At 36.3% G+C, this 20,776-nt stretch overlaps 2 protein-coding genes across 2 annotated transcripts; both read left to right on the forward strand.

Moving 5' to 3' along the window:
* Positions 1–3,072: 3,072 nt before the first annotated feature.
* On the forward strand, positions 3,073–10,159 carry LOC126725127 (DEAD-box ATP-dependent RNA helicase 20). Its single transcript, XM_050429660.1, has 10 exons — positions 3,073–3,258; positions 4,162–4,427; positions 5,191–5,370; positions 5,484–5,645; positions 5,841–5,995; positions 7,843–7,935; positions 8,306–8,391; positions 8,494–8,720; positions 9,517–9,750; positions 9,883–10,159. The coding sequence occupies exons 1-10, from the start codon at positions 3,203–3,205 to the stop codon at positions 9,939–9,941; spliced, it is 1,518 nt and encodes a 505-aa protein (XP_050285617.1). The 5' UTR covers positions 3,073–3,202; the 3' UTR covers positions 9,942–10,159.
* A 6,054-nt stretch (positions 10,160–16,213) lies between these two features.
* On the forward strand, positions 16,214–17,549 carry LOC126729006 (uncharacterized). Its single transcript, XM_050434772.1, has 2 exons — positions 16,214–16,901; positions 16,994–17,549. The coding sequence occupies exons 1-2, from the start codon at positions 16,542–16,544 to the stop codon at positions 17,528–17,530; spliced, it is 897 nt and encodes a 298-aa protein (XP_050290729.1). The 5' UTR covers positions 16,214–16,541; the 3' UTR covers positions 17,531–17,549.
* Positions 17,550–20,776: the final 3,227 nt, after the last annotated feature.

Below are 20,776 nucleotides of genomic sequence, written 5' to 3' on the forward strand. Positions count from 1 at the left end.
ATCATCATAGATTTGCATATTTGGTCAGGCAGCCACTTATCCTCCCTAATGCACACAAATTGCCCATTCCCAACCCGCTACACCAAGCCTTTTCTCACAACATCTCTTGCACTTAGTATGCTCTTCCAAGCGTATGAACCAACCGTGGAGTCTTTGGCCTTTAATATGGAGCAATCGGGGAAAAATCTCGCCTTGAACATATTATAACATAGGGAATCCAGGTTGTGCATCATGCGCCATACTTGCCTTGCTAACAAAGTATCATTAAACTTTTTAATCTCTTTGAACCCCATACCACCATTTTCTTTGGCCTCACACAAACGTTCCCAATTCACCCAATGAATTTCCTTCCCTCATTGTCGTACCCCCACCAAAATTTATGGATCATGGTCTCCAACTCATGAATTAGCCCCTTTGGGAGCTTGAAACAACTCATGGCATAGGTTGGAATGGGTTGTATCACGGACTTGCTCAACACCTCCTTACCTGCTTAGGAAAGGAGCTTCTCGTTCCATCCTTGAAGCTAAACCCTAAAACATCCAATTAAGGTTACTTAATTCCATTCCATTTCATTTTTTTTCATTCCTTTCCCTTACTTAAATATATTCCATTCCTTTTCATTCTCTTATGATCATTCCATTCCATTCTCTTAACTCCCAAACAAAGGAAAAGTCATAATCCTTAACTATGCAACGCACCATTTCACCCCACCCCTAATTCACTTACATTATATCATATCATTCATATGTAACAAGGCATATTTGTCACCCAGATTTAAGCCTTTGGTGGCGTTAAATATGCTCTATTTAGTCTTAGCCAATAACTCAAACACTCATCTCTTGAAAAAAAAAAAAAAAAAAAAAAAAAAACTCAAACACTCACATGAATGAACTAAGCAATAGTTGTTTGAATCACAAGTTCACAACATGCACACAACACATAATTTACAAGGGACAAAGTTTAGCTACAAAATTGGTTGTAACTTAAGGCTATAAATTCACTCAATAAAATAAATATTACTGCATATTTTGAAAATCTAATCGTTGAATTGCAGGTTTTTTACGCTCTTAATACATGTGGGTACACTACTCCTTCAGCTTCACAGCTTATAAGGCAACAAGTGGGGGGAGTTATTTTCGATGTGGGATACTGCTCCTTTTATTGTGGGTACGTACTCTGTGACATGCTTTTTGGCCTTTGGCTTTTCTTTTATTGTGGGTACGTACTCTGTGACATGCTTTTTGGCCTTTGGCCTTATGCAATCTGTGAAGCTGAAGGAGTAGTGTACCATCAGTTAATTAATTAATCGATAGTACACTACTCCTTCAGCTTCACAGCTTATAAGGCAGTAAGTGGGGGGAGTTGTCTTCGATGTGGGATACTGCTCCAAAAATTGCATAAGGCCAAAGGCCAAAAAGCATGTCACAGAGTACGTACCCATAATACATATGTCAAATTTTGTGTCAATCATATATTATTTACTATATGATCTAAAACTTATATTTTATGCATAATTTTAAATTACAAATACTTATAATTTAAAAAATTTATTGATGACATAGTTAGTGATCTTTAATTTTTTTTAAAATTTTGCAAGTATAGAGTATATAAGAAGAAGATGTAATTTAATGGTGGATTTGTCAAAATTCACCTCTAATAAAAAGATATTAAGTAAGATTATAACCAATTTTATAGCTAAACTTTGTCAATTTCGGTACTTTCAACTTATATCACTTTACCATAAATCACAAAAGACATTAATGGCTCTCTTGCATTAAAACACTCGGGATATGCCTTGTCAAATTCAACCACCAAGGCTTACAAAGCACACATAATTATGGAGTATATCCCACACTGTACACTTTGTTTTTTCCTCTTATAATTGTTATTGACACCTTCAACAGCTTAGGGATAATAATAATATGCAAGAAATAAATGTCAACAATGGTTACCAAGTAACTGTTCCTTGGACTTGCTACACAAATTAGTGACTTCCTTTGGGATATAATACTTGCTGTTTTAGAACATTTTCACATTGCCAAAACATCAACATGGTTGTTCCTACCATGTAATTTCATGGTAGCCATAGCAGCTTATACCCATTGAGCAATTGATAAAGCAGAGCAATTGATAAAGAAAAAAAAAAAAAAAAAAAAAAAGTCTTCTAACCATAGCAGTTTATACCTATTTAGCAATTGATAATTATGGGGTTTAGACTACATGAAGTTGATAAATTCTTACAAAAGATATAAATCTTTATAAATTATGAGTAATATCACATACACAACAATTTTTTAAAATGTACTTGTATAGTTTTTTTAAGGGTTATGCTAATGAGCGCCCTTAGAACAATGGTTAATAATCTATTTTAGAAAAGTTTTGACACCACTTTTATGAGCAATGAAAAAAGCTCTCAAAATATTAATTGTTTTTTTTTTTTTCCATAAAAATTTTCTTTAAATGGATTATTAACCATTACCCTAAGGAGATCCGTTAACACTTCACTTTTTCCAAAACCAATCACCAACACCAGCACAATTTACCACATAAACCAATCACCAACACAATTTATGTATTTATCATTTAAAAAAATTATAATTTATATATAGACTTATTGATAAACTACATGGACACAAATTTTTTGACCTACACAAAGGTCAAAACTCCTCTTATATCATTTTACTGAATATAAAATTTGAAAATTTAACTATTGAATTTTACATGTTTTTATCATATATATAGTTATGTCACAAATTAAATGTTTAAACTTTAAATTTTTGTGGTATAAAATTTTGTATTAAAAATAAGTTTATTGATCAAATAATAAATAACATTTGATTTGTACGAAAATTGCCATGTGTGTTAAAAATCTAAATAATATATAACCTAGTCATTAGATTTTCAAAATGAGTAGATTAAAAAGTTTAGTTGAAAACTAGTTAACTACGTAAAATTACTATTATTTTTAAAATTTTTATTTTTAATATGCGACGGTGGATGTGAGTCCCCACTCACACATGGCATGTCATTATTGGAGTTTTCAGCCACAAGATACACAAAAGCGTAACTCTATCATCCAACGCAACTCTCTCTGTCTCTCTGTCTCTCTCCCTCTACTCTCTTCTTCTTCTTCTTCTTCTTCTTTCTTCTAAAACCCCTTTTCCTGATAACCTCACCGGCAGTATCACCATCCCCACACATCATGAGCCGCTATGACAGCCGCTCCGGTGACCCCTCCTCCTACCGTGACCGCAGAAGGTAACCCTCACCAACCCCATATCTCTCTCTCTCTCTCTCTCTCTCACAGACACACACTTGTATGTGTAACTGTGTTTATGTGTTGCTTTGCTTAAATTCCCATGTGGGTTTCATTCATTTGTATCTAATTTCATTACATGTGAACTTAAATTTTGCCCCTTTACTGTGTATATCTCTAACAGACACAAAAGCACACACATTCATGTGTTTATGTATGTAAATTCATATCTGGGTTTCATTCCTTTTTGCCTAATTTGATTTTATTTTGAATTTAAAGTTTGCCCATTTATTATCTCTCTCTGTTATGTGCGTTTGACTTGTTTTACATAATATATGTTGAAAATGAGGTTTTTGTTTTAGTGTGGAGTTTAAGTTTACTTAGTGATTCTCCTTCTTGTGGCTCTTTCAATTAGGCCCAGAATTAAGGCTCACTGTTTTGCTTTATCTTAGTTCTTATTAGATTTTGTCTAAATCTAGTGTTTAGTCAATGGTTCATTAACAATCATTGGCTAGTTTTGTGAACTTTAGGTTTTGTTCAATGATTCTGCATTTTCTCTCTTTCCATTGTGTCCAAACTATGGTCCGTTTGGATCGAGGGGGAGGGAGGGGGAGTAGAGTAGAGAAGAATTGGCCAAAAATTAGTTTATTTTCAGCCAACTCTACTCTACTCCCCTTCCCTCCCCCCTCAATCCAAACGGACCATAACACTTATAACTTTCTTCAAGTTCATTTAGCTTTTGTATATATATATATATATATATATATATATTCTTGTTGAACAACCCATTTTTGTAAACTGCTTTGTTTTGATACTTGTTTCTTATATTGAATTTTATATAAATATGCCTGTATGTTGAGTTAATATCAAGTACTGATCAATTCTCTACAAATATATTCCTTTAGTGATTCGGGTTTTGGTGCGTCCACGGGCTATGGTGGCTCAGTTCGGTCCTCATCGAGCAGAAATAGTTATGAAGTTGTAGAGTCACCAAGGAAGTTGGATTTGGATGGGTTGACTCCTTTTGAGAAGAACTTCTATGTTGAGTCACCAGCAGTGGCAGAAATGTCAGATAGGGAGGTTGAGGAGTATCGGCTGCAAAGGGAAATTACTGTTGAGGGCCTTGATGTTCCAAAGCCTGTCAAGAGTTTCCGTGACGTCGGGTTTCCTGGTAACTTATTTTAGGACAAAGACCCTTTCTTCATTGTTTGAGGATTTTTAAATGTTTCATTTAGTATATACATGAGTTAGAAGAAGCACAAAATTTCAAAATAAGACATCAAATAACTTTTTATCTTGCGTGTCCGTTTGGCATGAGCTTATTTAGTTTTTTGTTGAAAGTGTGCTAAAATATACTTGTACTTTGAAAAAGTGAGGTTTTAAAAAGTTGTACATAAAAGCTAAAAGTTAGCCAAATAAGCTGGACATAAACGGACTCGCAACATCTGTCTTTCTCTTCAAACACCTAGTCTGGATAGTCCCTTGATGTGATCCCGAAGAAAACACCAAAGATGGAGTAATTGAATGACACACCCTCGTAGTGAAAAGTAATTTCTTCACTAAAAAAACTTCATAATCCACATTGAAAATTTTGGTAGGAATCTTTGTTTAGACAAACACATGGTTTCTGTATCAGGATATTTCACCAAATGAGTTCTTCTGAGATTGCTATTGCACTGTCTAAGTCTTAATCATGGAGGTTCCCTGCAAAATTAATCATCTAATGCATCACATTTGCTTAGTTGTATCACCTTCTTGTTTACACCAACTTCTTGATTGGTTATGTTAATTCTTATGATAACTAAGTTGTGCTGAAAGTTTACCTATCAAGAAAAAAAGTTGTGCTGAAATTTAGTTGACTTATCCTCAACTTGCAAGTTATTTTTTCTTTTTTTGACATTGGTGAGATAATGTTTATTCCTACTTGTCAACAGATTATGTTATTCAAGAGATTACAAAAGCTGGCTTTGTCGAACCTACCCCTATTCAAGCTCAAGGATGGCCAATGGCTCTAAGGGGCCGTGATCTAATTGGTATTGCTGAAACAGGGTCAGGAAAGACACTTGCCTACCTGTTGCCTGCCATTGTCCATGTTAATGCCCAGCCAATTCTTTGTAAGGGTGTAATGTTTGGGTTGATTTATTCTTAATATGATCTTGATATGCCTCTGTTTATATTTTGTCAATCTCTGGAAATATGTTTCGTTGATCCCCATTATATTTTTCAGCTCCTGGAGATGGCCCAATTGTTTTGGTATTAGCTCCAACCCGTGAACTTGCTGTTCAAATACAAAACGAATGTACTAAATTTGGTGCATCATCAAAAATTAAAAATACATGCATATATGGTGGGGTTCCAAAGGGACCTCAAGTTCGTGATCTTCAGAAAGGTAGGTTGTCGATTGAGTTTTAGACAACTTTTCATTTCTTGCTGTATTTTGATTTCTAAGAACTGTCTCTCCTGTGATAGGTAGTTACTATGTGAGTTGACTTAACTATTTTTTATTACTTTCATGTCTAGGTTTATATAGTTGCTTACTCTTTTTGATTTTGTTAATGTCAAATTTATTCCTTTTCTGGACTAGGCGTTGAAATTGTAATTGCTACACCTGGGAGGTTGATTGATATGTTGGATTCGCATCATACAAACTTGCGAAGGGTTACATATCTTGTGTTGGATGAGGCAGATCGGATGTTAGATATGGGTTTTGAGCCTCAGATTCGAAAGCTTGTTTCTCAGGTTTGAGTTGTTCCTTGCTGTTTGAAACTTATGTCATGATCATTACTGTACTTTTATCTCTGTTACAAAAATAATTTTTGACAGATGATTGTTTCCCCTAGCTCTCATATTTCCTCTTCCTCATGCCTTTCTGTCTCCTGCTTTCATTTATGGATTAGATCTGTTAGAAAAGAAGGGCAGATTAGCAGATGTCTGATCTGAAATAGCTTGGCTGAACTGAGTTCTTGAACAGTGTGGAAGTTCTAATTGTTGGTTTAGAATCCCAATTTGACTTCTAGTACTTAATTGCAGGTCTTTTCCAATAGAACTTAAGCTTGTAACAAGAACTTATTAGATTACTTTTTGTATTTTTTTTTTTGGAGTTTTTGAAGGCCATATCATTAATGAAGCCTCTTGCTTACTTCCCTACCAAAGAGAAGATATGATGTAGACAATAAAGAGATTGAGGAAAAGCAAGATTAAACTAAAAAAGATAGATTTGTGGTCTTGTTTTGATGTGGGGCCTTCTTGGAACATTTCATAGGCTACTTTAATTATTATTGAGTTTTAGTATTAAGTTTCTTTAGGATAGAAAGCTACTGGTTTAGTTTTAATTAATTTTTACAGGAATAAATCTCATAAATGAATAAATGTGGCCTACTTTGACTAATTTGTTGAGAATCCATAGCCAATCCCAAAAAATTTGGGACTAAGGCTTGCTTGTTGGTGTAGAATAAGGGCAATCTGTTAAATTCCATTTTTTCAGGAATGGCTGTTCTTGTCTCTACCAAAGGCCCATGAGTCTTATTTTGTGTTTTGAGTCATTTTTGTATTTGGTTTAGAAGTTCTAAAGTACCTTTCTAGTTATTAGTAGTCATAGTGTTTTTTTATGAGTCCTAGTGTTTTAGGAAAAGATTTTGGATTTAGCAATTTCCCTTATTTTAGTCAATAACATTCATGGTGAGATTGATTTTAATAAAATTCCAGAAGCTTATTTTAAGGTTTAAGGAGTGTTGAGGGTGTGATTGCCTTGTGATTGTTTTGGACAGCGTGGGTATGGTTGGCTACTATGTGGTTGTGTAGTGTTTATCTTATTTCTTGTTCAACCCACTGTTTTAACACCTAACAGCCATCAAACATATTCAAAATCCAATATTTTTATTACTGAAACCTACCTAAGAGAGTGTAAATCATTGGTTGAATTTTCAAATTTTCTCTAACAAGGGGAAATCTCTAAACATCGCTTACCCTCCAGTATTTTGCTTAATTTTGTTGCCTATTCATAACATTAGCCATATACTCTTGTTTACTTGAAAAGCTATTGGCTTTAAAGACTAAAGTTACCAACATTTAATTATATACATGTACATTCTTGTTAGTATTGTGCAATACATATAATATGAATAGTAGGTATCATAGGTGTGTATCGACCATGCTTATGAATCTGATGATACATATATATGTATAGTATGAATCATATTGATTGTGTACGATTTATAGACATGTGAGTTTAAATTGAGTTTTTTTGTTAAAATTTGTGCTTTGACTTGAGTCCAACTAGTGATTGGACTTGTTTTTAACAAACAATTATGGGATACTTGGTTGAGGCCAATAAAATAATGTCCATGGGGTTTTTTTTTAAATTTTATTTAATTTTATAATTGTTTAGATTTAATAAATGCTTCATTCTAGGATTGACCCTGGTCCTGGGATACTGATTGCTTTAATGATCACTTTGCAATGTTTATGCCCAGTTGCAAGTAATACAAATGTGGTATTTTGAAGATGCCAGCTAATCCACTGTTAAGTATCACTGGTGGCAATGTGATGGGCCCTTTACTTCCCTCCTAATGTTTTGTTCAATGCAGATTCGCCCAGATCGTCAAACTTTGTACTGGAGTGCTACCTGGCCTAAAGAGGTTGAACAACTTGCTAGACAGTTTCTTTACAACCCGTACAAAGTAAGGTGCTCTAACTTAATTTTGCTACTGCCTACTGCAGTTGTGGGATTTCTTCTGTTAGGACATATTCTTTTCTGTGTTTCGTTTTTATTTTATACTTTTGATGTGTGTAGTTGCCAGTCATAACTCATATGTCATTTTACTCGTTTTGAGGCAGCTTGATTTTTGTGAATTTTCCCCTACTCCTCCCCCCTCTTTCCTTTTTCTTGGAACTGAGGGTAATTTCCCAGGTTTAATGGCTTGGTTTGTAATTGCTAGAGTTCTGGAGGGCATATGCCCTTTTTGAAAGTTCCAACTTTTGTGGTATGTGTATCTGTTTGTAATGTGCGATTATGTTATGTGATTGGCTCTTATCTTGGACTTTGCATAGGTGATAATAGGATCTCAAGATTTGAAAGCTAACCATGCTATACGCCAGCACGTTGACATTGTTTCTGAAAACCAGAAATATAACAAGTAGGCCCCATTTCTATTTTGTTCTTGTATATTCTAATTTCTTCAAGATCTCATCATATGAGATTTGATGTGGTCATTTTACTGATAGGTTTGATTTTCCAGATTGGTTAAATTGCTGGAGGATATCATGGATGGCAGCCGAATATTGATCTTCATGGATACCAAGAAAGGATGTGATCAGATTACCCGGCAGCTTCGCATGGATGGCTGGCCGGCTCTTTCAATTCATGGAGATAAAAGTCAAGCAGAGAGGGATTGGGTCCTCTCAGAGTTTAAAGCTGGCAAGAGTCCTATAATGACTGCTACGGATGTTGCAGCTCGTGGTTTAGGTATGGAGATAAAACTCTTAAAGCTTGTTCAAAGACTTGATAGAAATTCTATTTTAGTACAGGAAATTGTGTTGGTAAACGATTTTACTAATAGCACTCATCATCAGCATCTCATTTTGGAAGGAAATTATTATCTGATCTTCTTCTTGTCCCTAATTTAAGTCTTCTTTTAATTTTATGGATGGGCTTTATGGTATAATCTACCATTGGATTTCTTCCTTTTGAGCTGTATCTTACGTTATTATCTTTCAAGTGGTTTTTTTTAAGGAACATTTTTAGCGTTAATCATGTTTTCATTGATAAAACAGATGCAAACCATTTCACTCAGCTCTTTGCTGCGTATGTTGGATATTTACCTTTATTTTTATTTGCACTCATTTGTCATGTTTTCTATCCTGATGCTCGTACTCTGTTATTTTGAAAGATTCATTTTTTTAGTTATTGCTTTGCTATATTGGTCTCGAAATTGTCTCATGAACACCTTTTTTTTACCTAAGTTGGTGTTATTTGTCACATGGATCCTACTTGTTTGTTTGTTTGAGCCACTTGTTTTCATGTATATGGATATTGGATATTGCCCTTGAACACTTCCCCTCTGTGCATAATTGTTGCCAGAATATGGTTTCTGGGGGTATTCATCTGACATTTTGTGTTTATTTGCTACAACAACACACTAGCATACATGCAGAAATGTGTTGAGATCATAGATTCTCTGATCTAAATAAGCTTCTGATGTGAGAGATCGTTGACCTAATGCATTTCTTATAACTTATAATGCTCTTTTGTTTCGTGGCAGATGTGAAGGACGTGAAATATGTGATAAATTATGACTTCCCTGGATCCCTTGAGGACTATGTTCACCGTATTGGTCGAACAGGAAGGGCCGGGGCAAAAGGAACTGCATACACTTTCTTCACTGCTGCAAATGCTAGATTTGCAAAGGAACTCATCAGCATACTTGAGGAAGCTGGACAGAAGGTCAGTCCTGATTTGGCTGCAATGGGGCGTGGTGCGCCTCCTCCCCCGTCAGGTTAGTTGGCTAGCTTGAATATTCTTAGACACGTGCGCGCATACACGTGCACGCTCGTCGTGGTGTTTACCTGTATGAGTGCGTGAATTTGATTACTAAAATAGACTGTTTCAATGAATATCAATCAATTAGGTCATGGGGGTTTTCGAGATCGTGGGAGGGGTCATGGTAGTGGTCGCTCATGGAACTAACTTTTGAAGGTAAATTGGTTCTCACGTTGTATTTTGGAGGGAAACATTTAACATGTATGATTAGACGATAGGAGTTTAAATGTCTTTTTTTCATTTATGTTGAATTTTTGTTCAATTACGTAGAGGACTAACTGTAGTTAGTGTTGGACTATGTAAGATAAAACATTTGTTTATATCATTAAAGGTTTTGAGGAAGAAGATAAACAATTGTATTTTCATTTTGCTTTGCCCAAAAGTAGTGAAAGTATGCACACAAGAAAGTCTACTTCAACACTTAGTATCTCATTAGGTTGATATCAAAGCAACCCTGGTTTGGATCATTGGAAAGTTGCGAAAAAGGTTGAGATACTTACAAGGAACCAATGATTACAGGTTGACTTACATGCATATTAATCAGTTGGAGGTGATTGGTTACCCAAATTCCAATTTTACTGGATGTGTAGACAAGAAAGTCTACTACAACATATAATTTCCTTTTTATTTTTTGGAGGTGATATATCTTAGAGAACTACTATATACAATTGTTGCTTCATCTACCGTGGAGGCTATTGAATACTAAGCTACAACACTTGCATTATTTATGGTTAAAATCTTTTTATCACAAATCTCAAGATTTTCAATTCTATATCGAGACCTTTAAAAATTCTGTCACAATTTATTTGATTGCATTTTTCTTCTCTAAGAATAATAAAAGTGGAAGCCAAAGTAAGCATATTGACATAAAGTACACTAGTGTTAGAGAGAATGTTGAGAAACAAAAGGTGTCCATGAGCTATTGATTATTGATCCCATAAGGTCATAACTAAAGGTTTGTTGGCTGAACTATATAAAGATCACGCGGAACATGTGGGACTTGTTAGCTTATTTGATGTTTAATCTCTCTTTATTTGTTTTGTTTCAAAACACTTTCACAACAAATCATAGGTGGTAAGTTATTAACTTGTTATTGGTTCTAACTTAAACATACCATTGAAATTACTTTGTTGTTCACTAATAACAACTTGTCATTTAAGATTTGTTGCGAAAATGTTGTGAATATAATATTTCTCTTTACATTTAGGCCTTTATTTGGTTATTTATAGATAATAAGGCAAAATGTTTTTTTTTTTGTGCACAAAGTATAAATACAAAGAGAGTTTTATTCGTGGTGGATATATGAAGGGGGACTTGAATGGCTAATAGGTAGTCTATTCATAAAGGATTGATAGCTGATAAAGTATTCACATAGTACCATACATTGTAATACATGGAAGACAGTACTGGTTATAATTAAGAGTTTTACTGCTATGTTTTATGTATTGGATTGTTTATTAAAGTGTGAGAATTTCACAACTAGATGATATAGGTAATATCCTACGTATGTTACAATGATCATCACTTATCAAGTTATTTAAATGCTATGTGGGCCAATTGAGAGAATGTTAGGAGACTATTGTGGTCCTCATACAATTTACTCTAATTGATTAATTACAATATACTTAGATTTATTTTAGAGTGATAGATAAAGAACTTCTTTTAGGAGTATATTTGTTACATCACTACAAATGTCATTAGTGAATAAACACTTTAAAATCCTGAGTGGGTGAGAGACCGGCTTAAGGAACTGCTTGATTGCCGCGCCATTCCGAAAGCGGCTACAACCTTCACGCTGGCATCCTTAACTGAGATGCCTCAAAAAATATAGCAACAAATAAAAGAAGGTAGGTCTTTCATGAATGGGAAGGATGCATCCTAGGGGTTCCATTTTTATAGAAACTGGGCGTACATTTGTAGGTACCTTCTCAGGCAGGTGAAGTAACTCTTAATTAAATTTTTTAATGACAGGAGTATTAAAGAGAACACACAATTTACATTAAATTGAAAGGGACCTAGTCTAACCTTTAAAAATTTGAGTTCTCGATCAAAGAGTTTTTAAGGTATAGGCCGTAAGCTAGAAAAGTTTCCTTCGCAACTCATTCTTTTGCAGTGAGATTTTCTCTACAAATCAATTGAACAACATGGCTGTAGGTATTATTATTTGGACACGGCTTGTGTCCAGTGGAAATCTCCACTAGACACATTCAGATTTGGACACGTGTCTACCATCCAACGTGTCCAGTGGAAACTTCCACTGGACACAAGCCACACCCTTATTATTATTTTTCCTTCCACTGTTTTAGATTTCTTACATCCAATCCAATTTACGCTTACAAGTCACTTTATTGGGAGGTGTTGGTCATTGGGTTTGAAGGAATTACTCGTTTTATGCTTTTTTTTAGCAAATTACAATTTACTCACCTGTGATTTTGTTGAAATTTAAGTTACCTACCTGTGGTTTGAAATTTGACACTTTACTCACCTGAGGTTAATTCAGTTAGATTTCTATAACCCGCATTTGTTAAAAATAGAGATAAATATGTAATTTTGCTCAACTTTTATGTCTCTCTCCTCCAAAAACACAAAAAATATAAAAATACAATATCAAATAAGATAAAAAACTATCCATCGGAACACTAGCATTGTAGAATTTTAAACTACAGATAGACAACTTAAATTTTGGTCAAACTTCAGGTGGGTAAAGTGTCAAATTTTAAACTACAGGTAGGCAACTTAAATTTCAGCCAAACCATAGGTGAGTAAATTGTAATTTGCCCCTTTTTTTTTCTTATTTACTTTAATTTTGGGTTATTTTGGCCTTGTACTCTTTGATTTTTATTTCTTGTGAAATGTGAGATTGATTTTAATTATTATTAATTTAAAATATAAATAATTTATTTCTGTTATTAAATAAGTATAAATTTAATTGCTTATTACGTCACGAATTTGACCATTGATTAAATCCGATCAACCAAAAAAAATGAGAAACCATTTTCTTGTTTGGGAAAATTACAACTTACCTACCTATAGTTTGCCCAAAATTTAAGTTATCTATCTGTGATTTAAAAGTTGGCATTTTGCCCACCTGAGGTTCACTTCATTAGGCTTCCATTACCCACTTCTATTCTTTTACAGTTAAAAACACAAAAAACATAACAAAAACATAAAAATCAAGATTTAAAAGTATATTTCTTAAAATGGTGAAGCTTTGGCTTAAGAACATTTTTTCTCTTCATAAGAACATTCTTAAGCCTATCAATCTGGACAAAACTCTCAAGGGGATATTCATCAATGAATGTTTATATTTTGCATGTCTTGACTTATGGATGTTGTGGAAATCACAAATATTAGCCTCTTACAAACTAATTTTTAGGCATATTTTGATATGATAAACTTATTCTGGACTACACAAAACCAAATTATTATATTCTGGGAGAGAGGCCATGGGGAGATTAAGGCTTTGGGCCATCTAATCCAAATGGTTCATCTCCAACTCTACTATTGTACTTGAATGGAGTTCATTTTGGGTATTGCCAATAGTTGATGAAGATGAGATAGAAGCGGTAGATGTAATGATTTTTAGTTTCATCATAATTTTAGTATTACTTCGAATTTTTATGAAATGATGAATTTTTAAAATTTTGGATGTAGAAGTCGGAAATGTACTTATTTTTTTAAGTTGCTGGTGTGATATATTTCATGTAAGACTCCACTTTGTATATTGTACTCCTTTAGCATTTTTCCGTACTTTCAAGAGGATTTCTATGTTGATCTTGTTGTGAATTACGAATAAGTGATTTGCCCAACATCCATAAGTCAAGACATGCAAAATTCAAACATTCATTGATGAATATCCCTTGAGAGTTTTGTTTGGATTGATAGGTTTGAGAATGTTCTTATGAAGAGGAAAAATGTTTTTAAGCCAAAACTTCACCATTTTAAAAAATATACTTTTAGATCTTGATTTTTATGTTTTTTTTTTTTTTTTTTTTTTTTTTTTGTATTTTTAACACTGAAAGTACAAAGGTGGGTAACGAAAGCCTAATAGAGTGAACTTCAGGCGGGCAAAGTGCCAACTTTTAAATTATAGGTAGACAATTTAAATTTCAGTCAAACCATATGTGGGTAAGTTAAAATTTGCCCTTCTTGTTTCTTATATTCTCTGTTTAATCTGATTTTAAAACCTTTCTAAGGGAATAAATGAAATTGGAGTAAAATCAATGAGCTTAATTTTTTTTTGAGGAAAAAAATTAATGAGCATAATAAAAACATTATGAAGATGAAATTTTTTTTATCAATATTAATTGTTAGGTGTATTAAAAAATTATTGATGTGTTAACAAAGATGCCACTATTAATTGTTTACTTTAGTCCACGACACAACCTACAAGGAAGGCACGCTATTTTAAAATCTATTATTTTGTGTAACGCCTGTTTGCAAATATATTTCTTACATGCAAATAGATTTACGAAATGTTGTGGGTTTTAATTAGCTCAACTGATAAAGTTTTTTATGGTTGAATAAAATACTAGGGGTTCAATTTATGCATAGAACAAAAGCCAATTGATGTCTTGGTCTGATTATAAAGAGCACTGATGAAGCCGAATCTTGACCTTGTCAATATGCTCTTCGTCAGTGTCGATGGACGATCTCCGGTACCTGCTATTAAGAAAAGAAAGGCAAGGGAGGGTTTCACTGGCATGCGGCCAGCTGAGAATGCTTCGATGCCAAAGTCAGATTATAAATTCTCAAAATAAGTTTCTCACAATTCTCTCCAAATTTTTCATGTGTCTTTACTTAAGTTCCATTTCCCTTTTTATAGTTTGCTTTGGGTTGGTGCAGTTATGTCTGTTAATGCTGCTCTGAGTGTTTTTCTCTTGAGAGGAATGCGACATTAATTGACAATGATGATTCCATTTAAGGCTTAACGGATGACCGTTGAGCCATTATTGCTTTTGTAATTGTTTCGGCGCGGTCATTGCTTATTAGTTGTCTTGATCGCATTTATTTGCTCCTTCAATGAGTGTTGGCCTGGCTTGCCTAAAAAGACGACATATGATGACAGAGTTTTACGTTTACTCTTGTCCCCGACTTGAGTGTGACTAAGATCGTCTTTTACCTAGACGATCTTATCTTTATACTCGTCAGTTGCCCCCCATTCCTAGGTCGTTAAGAAGTTGGACGACCTCAGGAATATGATTGGATGTGACGCTTCGTATCTTTTCAATTCTTGAAACTTGGTTCTTGTTTTAAATGCGAAATGACTACTTTTCAGGAGGCGAACACGTGTCGTTCTTCAATTCGTAGCACATGCGAGATTTCCTTGATTTTGGTGAACCTTAATTCTCAGTTTTCCTTTTAGAGAAAAAAAAACTGTCCTCTTCCTCCTCCTTATTTGGTCTGAACTACAGTGCGCTTGAGAAATCTTCATTCTCCATACTTTCCTGGTAAGGCCTCCTTTCTCTATGCTTTGATGGTTGGTTTTGATTTTGTTAGTCAAGAGTGTCCCTCGGTCTCATTTTTCTTTGCTCGGTTAGGAGTTTTCTTAGAGTATTCCTTAGGTTGACGTCTTCAAGTAGGCCTGTTTGTTCCTTGTTTCTCTACCCTTAGGCCTATTCTGTTTTTTCTTTATCCTTTGATTCACTAATCTCTGATAAAACACCATTCGGAGATGGTCACTATCGAGTATAGGGTAGATGATGTTCGTTCCAGCGAGTTGGAGACTGGGTTGTCTTCCAATGTAGATTCTCTGAGTAAAGTAGTGGACACCACTGCTTCAAAACCGTCTTCATCTTCATCTTTACCTCCCTTACATGCTCTTTCAGAATCTTGTTCTTTGAAAGAAACACACTTGTCTAGTTTTAGGAAGAGGTTTCAATTTCCCAAAGGTACCTTAATTAGACTGCCTCGCCTGGGTGAGAAAGCTTGCAACTTTGCTCACGGGGAGGTGTGTTTTTACAAGGCTAACTTTTTGTGTGGTCTTCGCTTCCCCGTCCATTCGTTTATTTTGCACCTCCTAAATGAATTTCAGATTGCCATTGGTCAGCTCGTCCCTATGCTTGGAGGATGATAATAAGGTGCATGTCCATTTGGGTGTCTGCCTGTGACGGAGAGATGATCACTTTAAATGAATTTTTGTTTTTTGTATCGTTTAAAAGCTTCTACCCACTATGGGTATTTTGAACTTTTGCCCTGGGATAGGAAATCCAGGATCGTTAAGGGTTTTCCTTCGTCTTTTTGTGGTTGGAAATCACGATATTTTTTCATTTTTGGTACGGGTTGGGAAACCTTGTCTGATGATTTCTGGGGGGAAGTCCTGGGATTACTACGAAAATGGGAAGTCCCAACACTTGGTGCGTATTTCCGTCATCCTCTTTCGTCTTTCTTCCATATCTAAATTACTCGTCTAACGAAATTCTTCTCTTGATTCTTCATAGCTCTTGATCATCCTAACTTGGAAGATAAACATCGTCACTGGGTTCGCACTGCCCTTGCCTATGCTTGGGAAATAGAGGATTTCGACGACCTTGTTGATCCTCGTCGCTTGTTTGACTGTTGTCTATGCCCTCAACCTTCAAAGTACGTTTTAGAGAAAATCCGTCAAGAAGAGAAGAGTAAGATCGTCCTCACTTCGTCTCTCTCTCTCTCTCTCTCTCTCTCTCTCTCTCTCTCTTTACTGTCTAATTGCGTCTTCCTTTTTCTCCTCCTTTTTTATTTTTATTTTTATTTTTTTTTATAGCAGAAATGGCCACTAGATATAGCAAAGATAAATACGCCTGTATTAGGAACTTGAAGAACAAACCCTTAGCCAACCTAACTTCTGACTCGAAGAAAAGAAAATTGAGTGACGAGAAAGCTGATACCACTGCCCTTCCATCTACTCATGTTGCCCCTTCTTCTTCAACCCTATCTTTGGAAGTAACTGTCGTCATGCCCCCGATTACCCATGCAAAAGGCAAAAGCAAAATTGGAATGAGTGTATGGGACGACCTTGCTACAGCTTTGGGTCGTGCGCACAATGTGATTACCAATGATGAGTTGAAGGGTTTGTTGTCCATTCCCTCCCACGAGCTCGTTAGTCGAAATATTCATAAGTTGGTGCAGGTATGTAGTTTTGCTCTCCTAGCACCCCTTTTGGATTGATCTGTACAAGTGGGCATGCATGATTTCTTTCCTTATTTACTTGCTTCTATTAGGTCCTTGGGGAGTCGTTGCGTATCACAATTGATTACTTGGATGTGGAGGAGAAAGTCGTAATGGCTACTTTGAAGGCAGAATCCGTTGAGGTTGAGTGTTCCCAGTTGAAGAAAGATTTGATTGCTGTCATGAACGAGAGGAACGATGAGAAACAGAAAATAAAGGAGCTTACGGAAGCCCTGCGTGTGGATAAGGCTCTTTTTGTTCAGAAGGACGAAGAAATTCAAGCTGCCCTTCTAAAGACTGACGACGAGAGAGATAAGATCATCCAAAAATTTAAGCAATCAGAGGAAATTTCAGATCTCCAGTTCATGCAGTATTTTAAGGGGTTTGAGCTTCTATGTCGGTGGACAATGAAGCACCACAGCTTGGCCGTAGACTTTTTTGGTCTGGATTACGAGAAAATTGAAACGGAGATTCTTGAAGACGAAGCAAAGGAGCAGGAAGAGACTGAATCTGGTGTCATGAAGAAAGACCCCGCTATGAGCAAGGTTACTGAAAAAAATGCTGACAAGTTTGTTGTTCTTACTTCATGATTTCTTTTTTTGTTTTAAGAAAAATGGGTTCCCCTTTTGTTTTTGGGGCCTTTTAACGAACAATGGTTTCCTCTTTGTTTTAAGGCTTTTTTAACAGACAATGGTTGCCTCCTTGTTTTGAGGCTTTTATCTTGAACAATTTGTTGCCTTGCTCATGCCAGAACTTTGTTGTTTATCTTTGCGAATTTGACTTTTTGTTGTTGTTTAGCTTATAAGCTGGACTTGACTGAATCTTTTGTCCTCATGATTCGGTTTTTTAAACCTTGTCTCTCCTATTGACGGAGTTCTTCATAAGTTGGGTTCAAAACTGTCATCCTTGTGATTTAAACTCAATGTTTTTACCACTTTACTTGGATTCTGACCGTGTCATTTATATTGACGAGGTTTTTATTCTTGTGATTTAAACTTAACGTTTTTATCACTTAACTTGGATTTTGACCTCGTCATTTATATTGACGAGGTTTTTATCCTTGTGATTTAAACTTAACGGTTTTATCACCGGATCATAATTTACACTCATCAGGGTTTCTATCATGACCATTGTGCTTTGGACTTTCCTCTCCACATAAAGTAGATTTTCTCCTTGGAATGTTTGTCATCAAAAGAAATAACTTTTGCAGACTTTTTGCCTGTTTTATTCGTCCTTGTTTATAAAGAGGGGTTACAAGGGTATAAATTCATGGAAACACAAAAAATGCTGAAAATAAAGTATTGAAAGAAAAAAGGGATCAATGCATAAACAATGAAATTGATGTCCCGCTTATCTGTGGATGAATAAACGAGATGTTCCAAACCCTGGAACTATTAGGGCTAAGGATCTGCTCCCTTATTGATAATACTTTTTAAGGTATTCTGCATTCCACGGATGAGGCAAAGGTTTCCCATTTGTGTCCTCTAAGTAGTAGCTTCCTCTTCTTGAATAACGAATGACCTTGTATGGGCTTTCCCAGTTGGGGCCCAATTTCCCTTCGTTTAGATCTTTGGTAGCCTGTGAGACTTTCTGCAGAACCATATCTCCAGGATTAAAGTGCTTTAGCTTGACCCTCTGGTTATAGTACCTCGTTATCCTCTCCTGATACAAGGCCATTCTCTGTGCTGTATCATCCCTGACCTCGGGTAAACAATCCAGAGCTAGCTTGAGGCCTTCGTTGTTACTCTGCTCGTCATAACATGCCCTCCTGAGTCTTGACACTCTAACTTCTACAGGAATTATTGCTTCGGTCCCAAACGCCATCTTGAAGGGTGTCTCGCTTGTTGGAGTCCTTACGATCGTTCTGTAAGCCCACAACACTCCTGGGAGTTCATCTGGCCATGCCCCTTTTGCCCCCTTAAGTCGAGTTTTGATTAATTTGAGCAAAGTCCGATTTGTGACTTCTGTCTGGCCATTGGCCTGTGGATGGCCGGGTGAAGAATAGTGGTTCCTTATTCCCATTTCTTTGTAGAAATCCCTAAACTTGTGGCTGTCGAATTGTCGTCCATTATAAGAGATGATGACTCGAGGAATTCCAAATCGACAAACAAGGTTCTTCCATACGAAGTGTTGTATTTTGGCCTCTATTATAACTGCCAAAGGCTTTGCTTCCACCCACTTTGTGAAATAATCAATAGTGACAACTAGGAATTTTGCCTGCTTCTTACCAGGGGGTAGGGGGCCCATTATGTCGATTCCCCACGTGAAGAATGGCCATGGTTAGGTGATGCTAATCAAGTTCTCTACTGGGATATGCTGCACGTTTCCAACCTGTTGGCACTTATCGCACCTTTGGATGACCTGAGCTGCATCTTTCTGCATGGTTGGCCAGAAATATCCTGCATGAACAACTTGCCCAACAAGTGATCGTGGTCCAAAGTGATTTCCACATACCCTTTCATGGATTTCCCTTAATACATACTTAGCATCCTCCGAATCGAGGCACTTCAAGTAGGGTTGTGAGAATCCCTTCTTGTAAAGCTCGTCATTCAAGACTGTAAATCTGGACGACCTAACTTTGACTTTTCTGGCTTCTGCGGGATCTGTAGGGAGGTTTCAATTCTTGATGTATGTGATTTTTGGATCCATCTAGCTTGCTCTTGACTGACCGTAGTTCACGTCAAACCCCTAAATGCTCGAAGGGTACTGCACCTCCATGTACAATCTAGGTCGTTGTTCATTGGTCTTCGACGATGCTAGCCTAACAACCTCGTCCACTTCAGAATTTTCCTCTCGGGGTACTTGAGTAATCTTGACATCATCAAAGTTAGAAATTAACTGATTGGTTAATGCTAAGTACCTCTTCATCCTGTCCTCTTTGGCCTCGTATTCATTGTTCATCTGCCCTATCACGAGCTTTGAATTAGAGTTCAATTTCAAGTTTCTCACACCTAGGGCTTTTGCAACCCTTAAGCCCGTCAGGACTGCTTCATACTCTGCTTCATTATTCGTTGCTGGGAACTGAAGCTGGACCCCATATCTGAGGACGTCCTTTTCAAGGGATAATAGAATCACTCTTACTCCGCCCATGCTTGATGTTGATGAGCCGTCTGCATACACCATCCAGTAATCTGATTCTGGATCTTGATCAACTACAGTAAATTCAGCGACAAAGTCTGCCAGTGCCTGGGCTTTGATTGCTGTTCTAGGCCTGTAATCGATGTCAAATTGGCTTAATTCTACCGCCCATTGGACCATTCTCCCTACTGCGTTTGGCCTACCCATTGCCTTTCGCAGAGGCTGGTCCGTCATGACTAATATCATGTGTGCTTGGAAGTAGGGACGAAGCTTTCTTGATGTGATGATCAAAGCGAAGGCCAATTTTTCTGTCCTTGGGTATTTTGCTTCCGCGCCTTAGAAGGCCTGGCTTGTGAAGTAAACTGGTTTTTGAATCTGGAGCTCTTCATGGATCAATGCCGAGCTTACAGCCGTCTGAGAGACAGCTAAGTATAGGAACAAATCTTCTCCTTCGACGAATGGACTTAATAGCGGGGGTTTGGACAGGTAATCCTTGAGTGCTTGGAAAGCTTCTTCGCACTTGTCTGTCCATTGGAAAGCCTGCTTTAATGTTTTGAAGAATGGGAGGTATTTATCCATAGCTCTGGACATAAACCTGTTCAAGGCTGCTATGCGCCCTATCAGTCTCTGAACTTCCTTCACACTCCTTGGGGATTCCGTATCTAATATGACTTTGACTTTCTCAGGGTTAGCCTCTATGCCTTGTTGTGAGACCATGAAGCCTAAAAACTTGTCTGACGAGACTCCAAATACGCATT

The sequence above is a fragment of the Quercus robur genome, chromosome 5 (genome assembly GCF_932294415.1).
Source record: "Quercus robur chromosome 5, dhQueRobu3.1, whole genome shotgun sequence".
NCBI lineage: Eukaryota > Viridiplantae > Streptophyta > Magnoliopsida > Fagales > Fagaceae > Quercus > Quercus robur.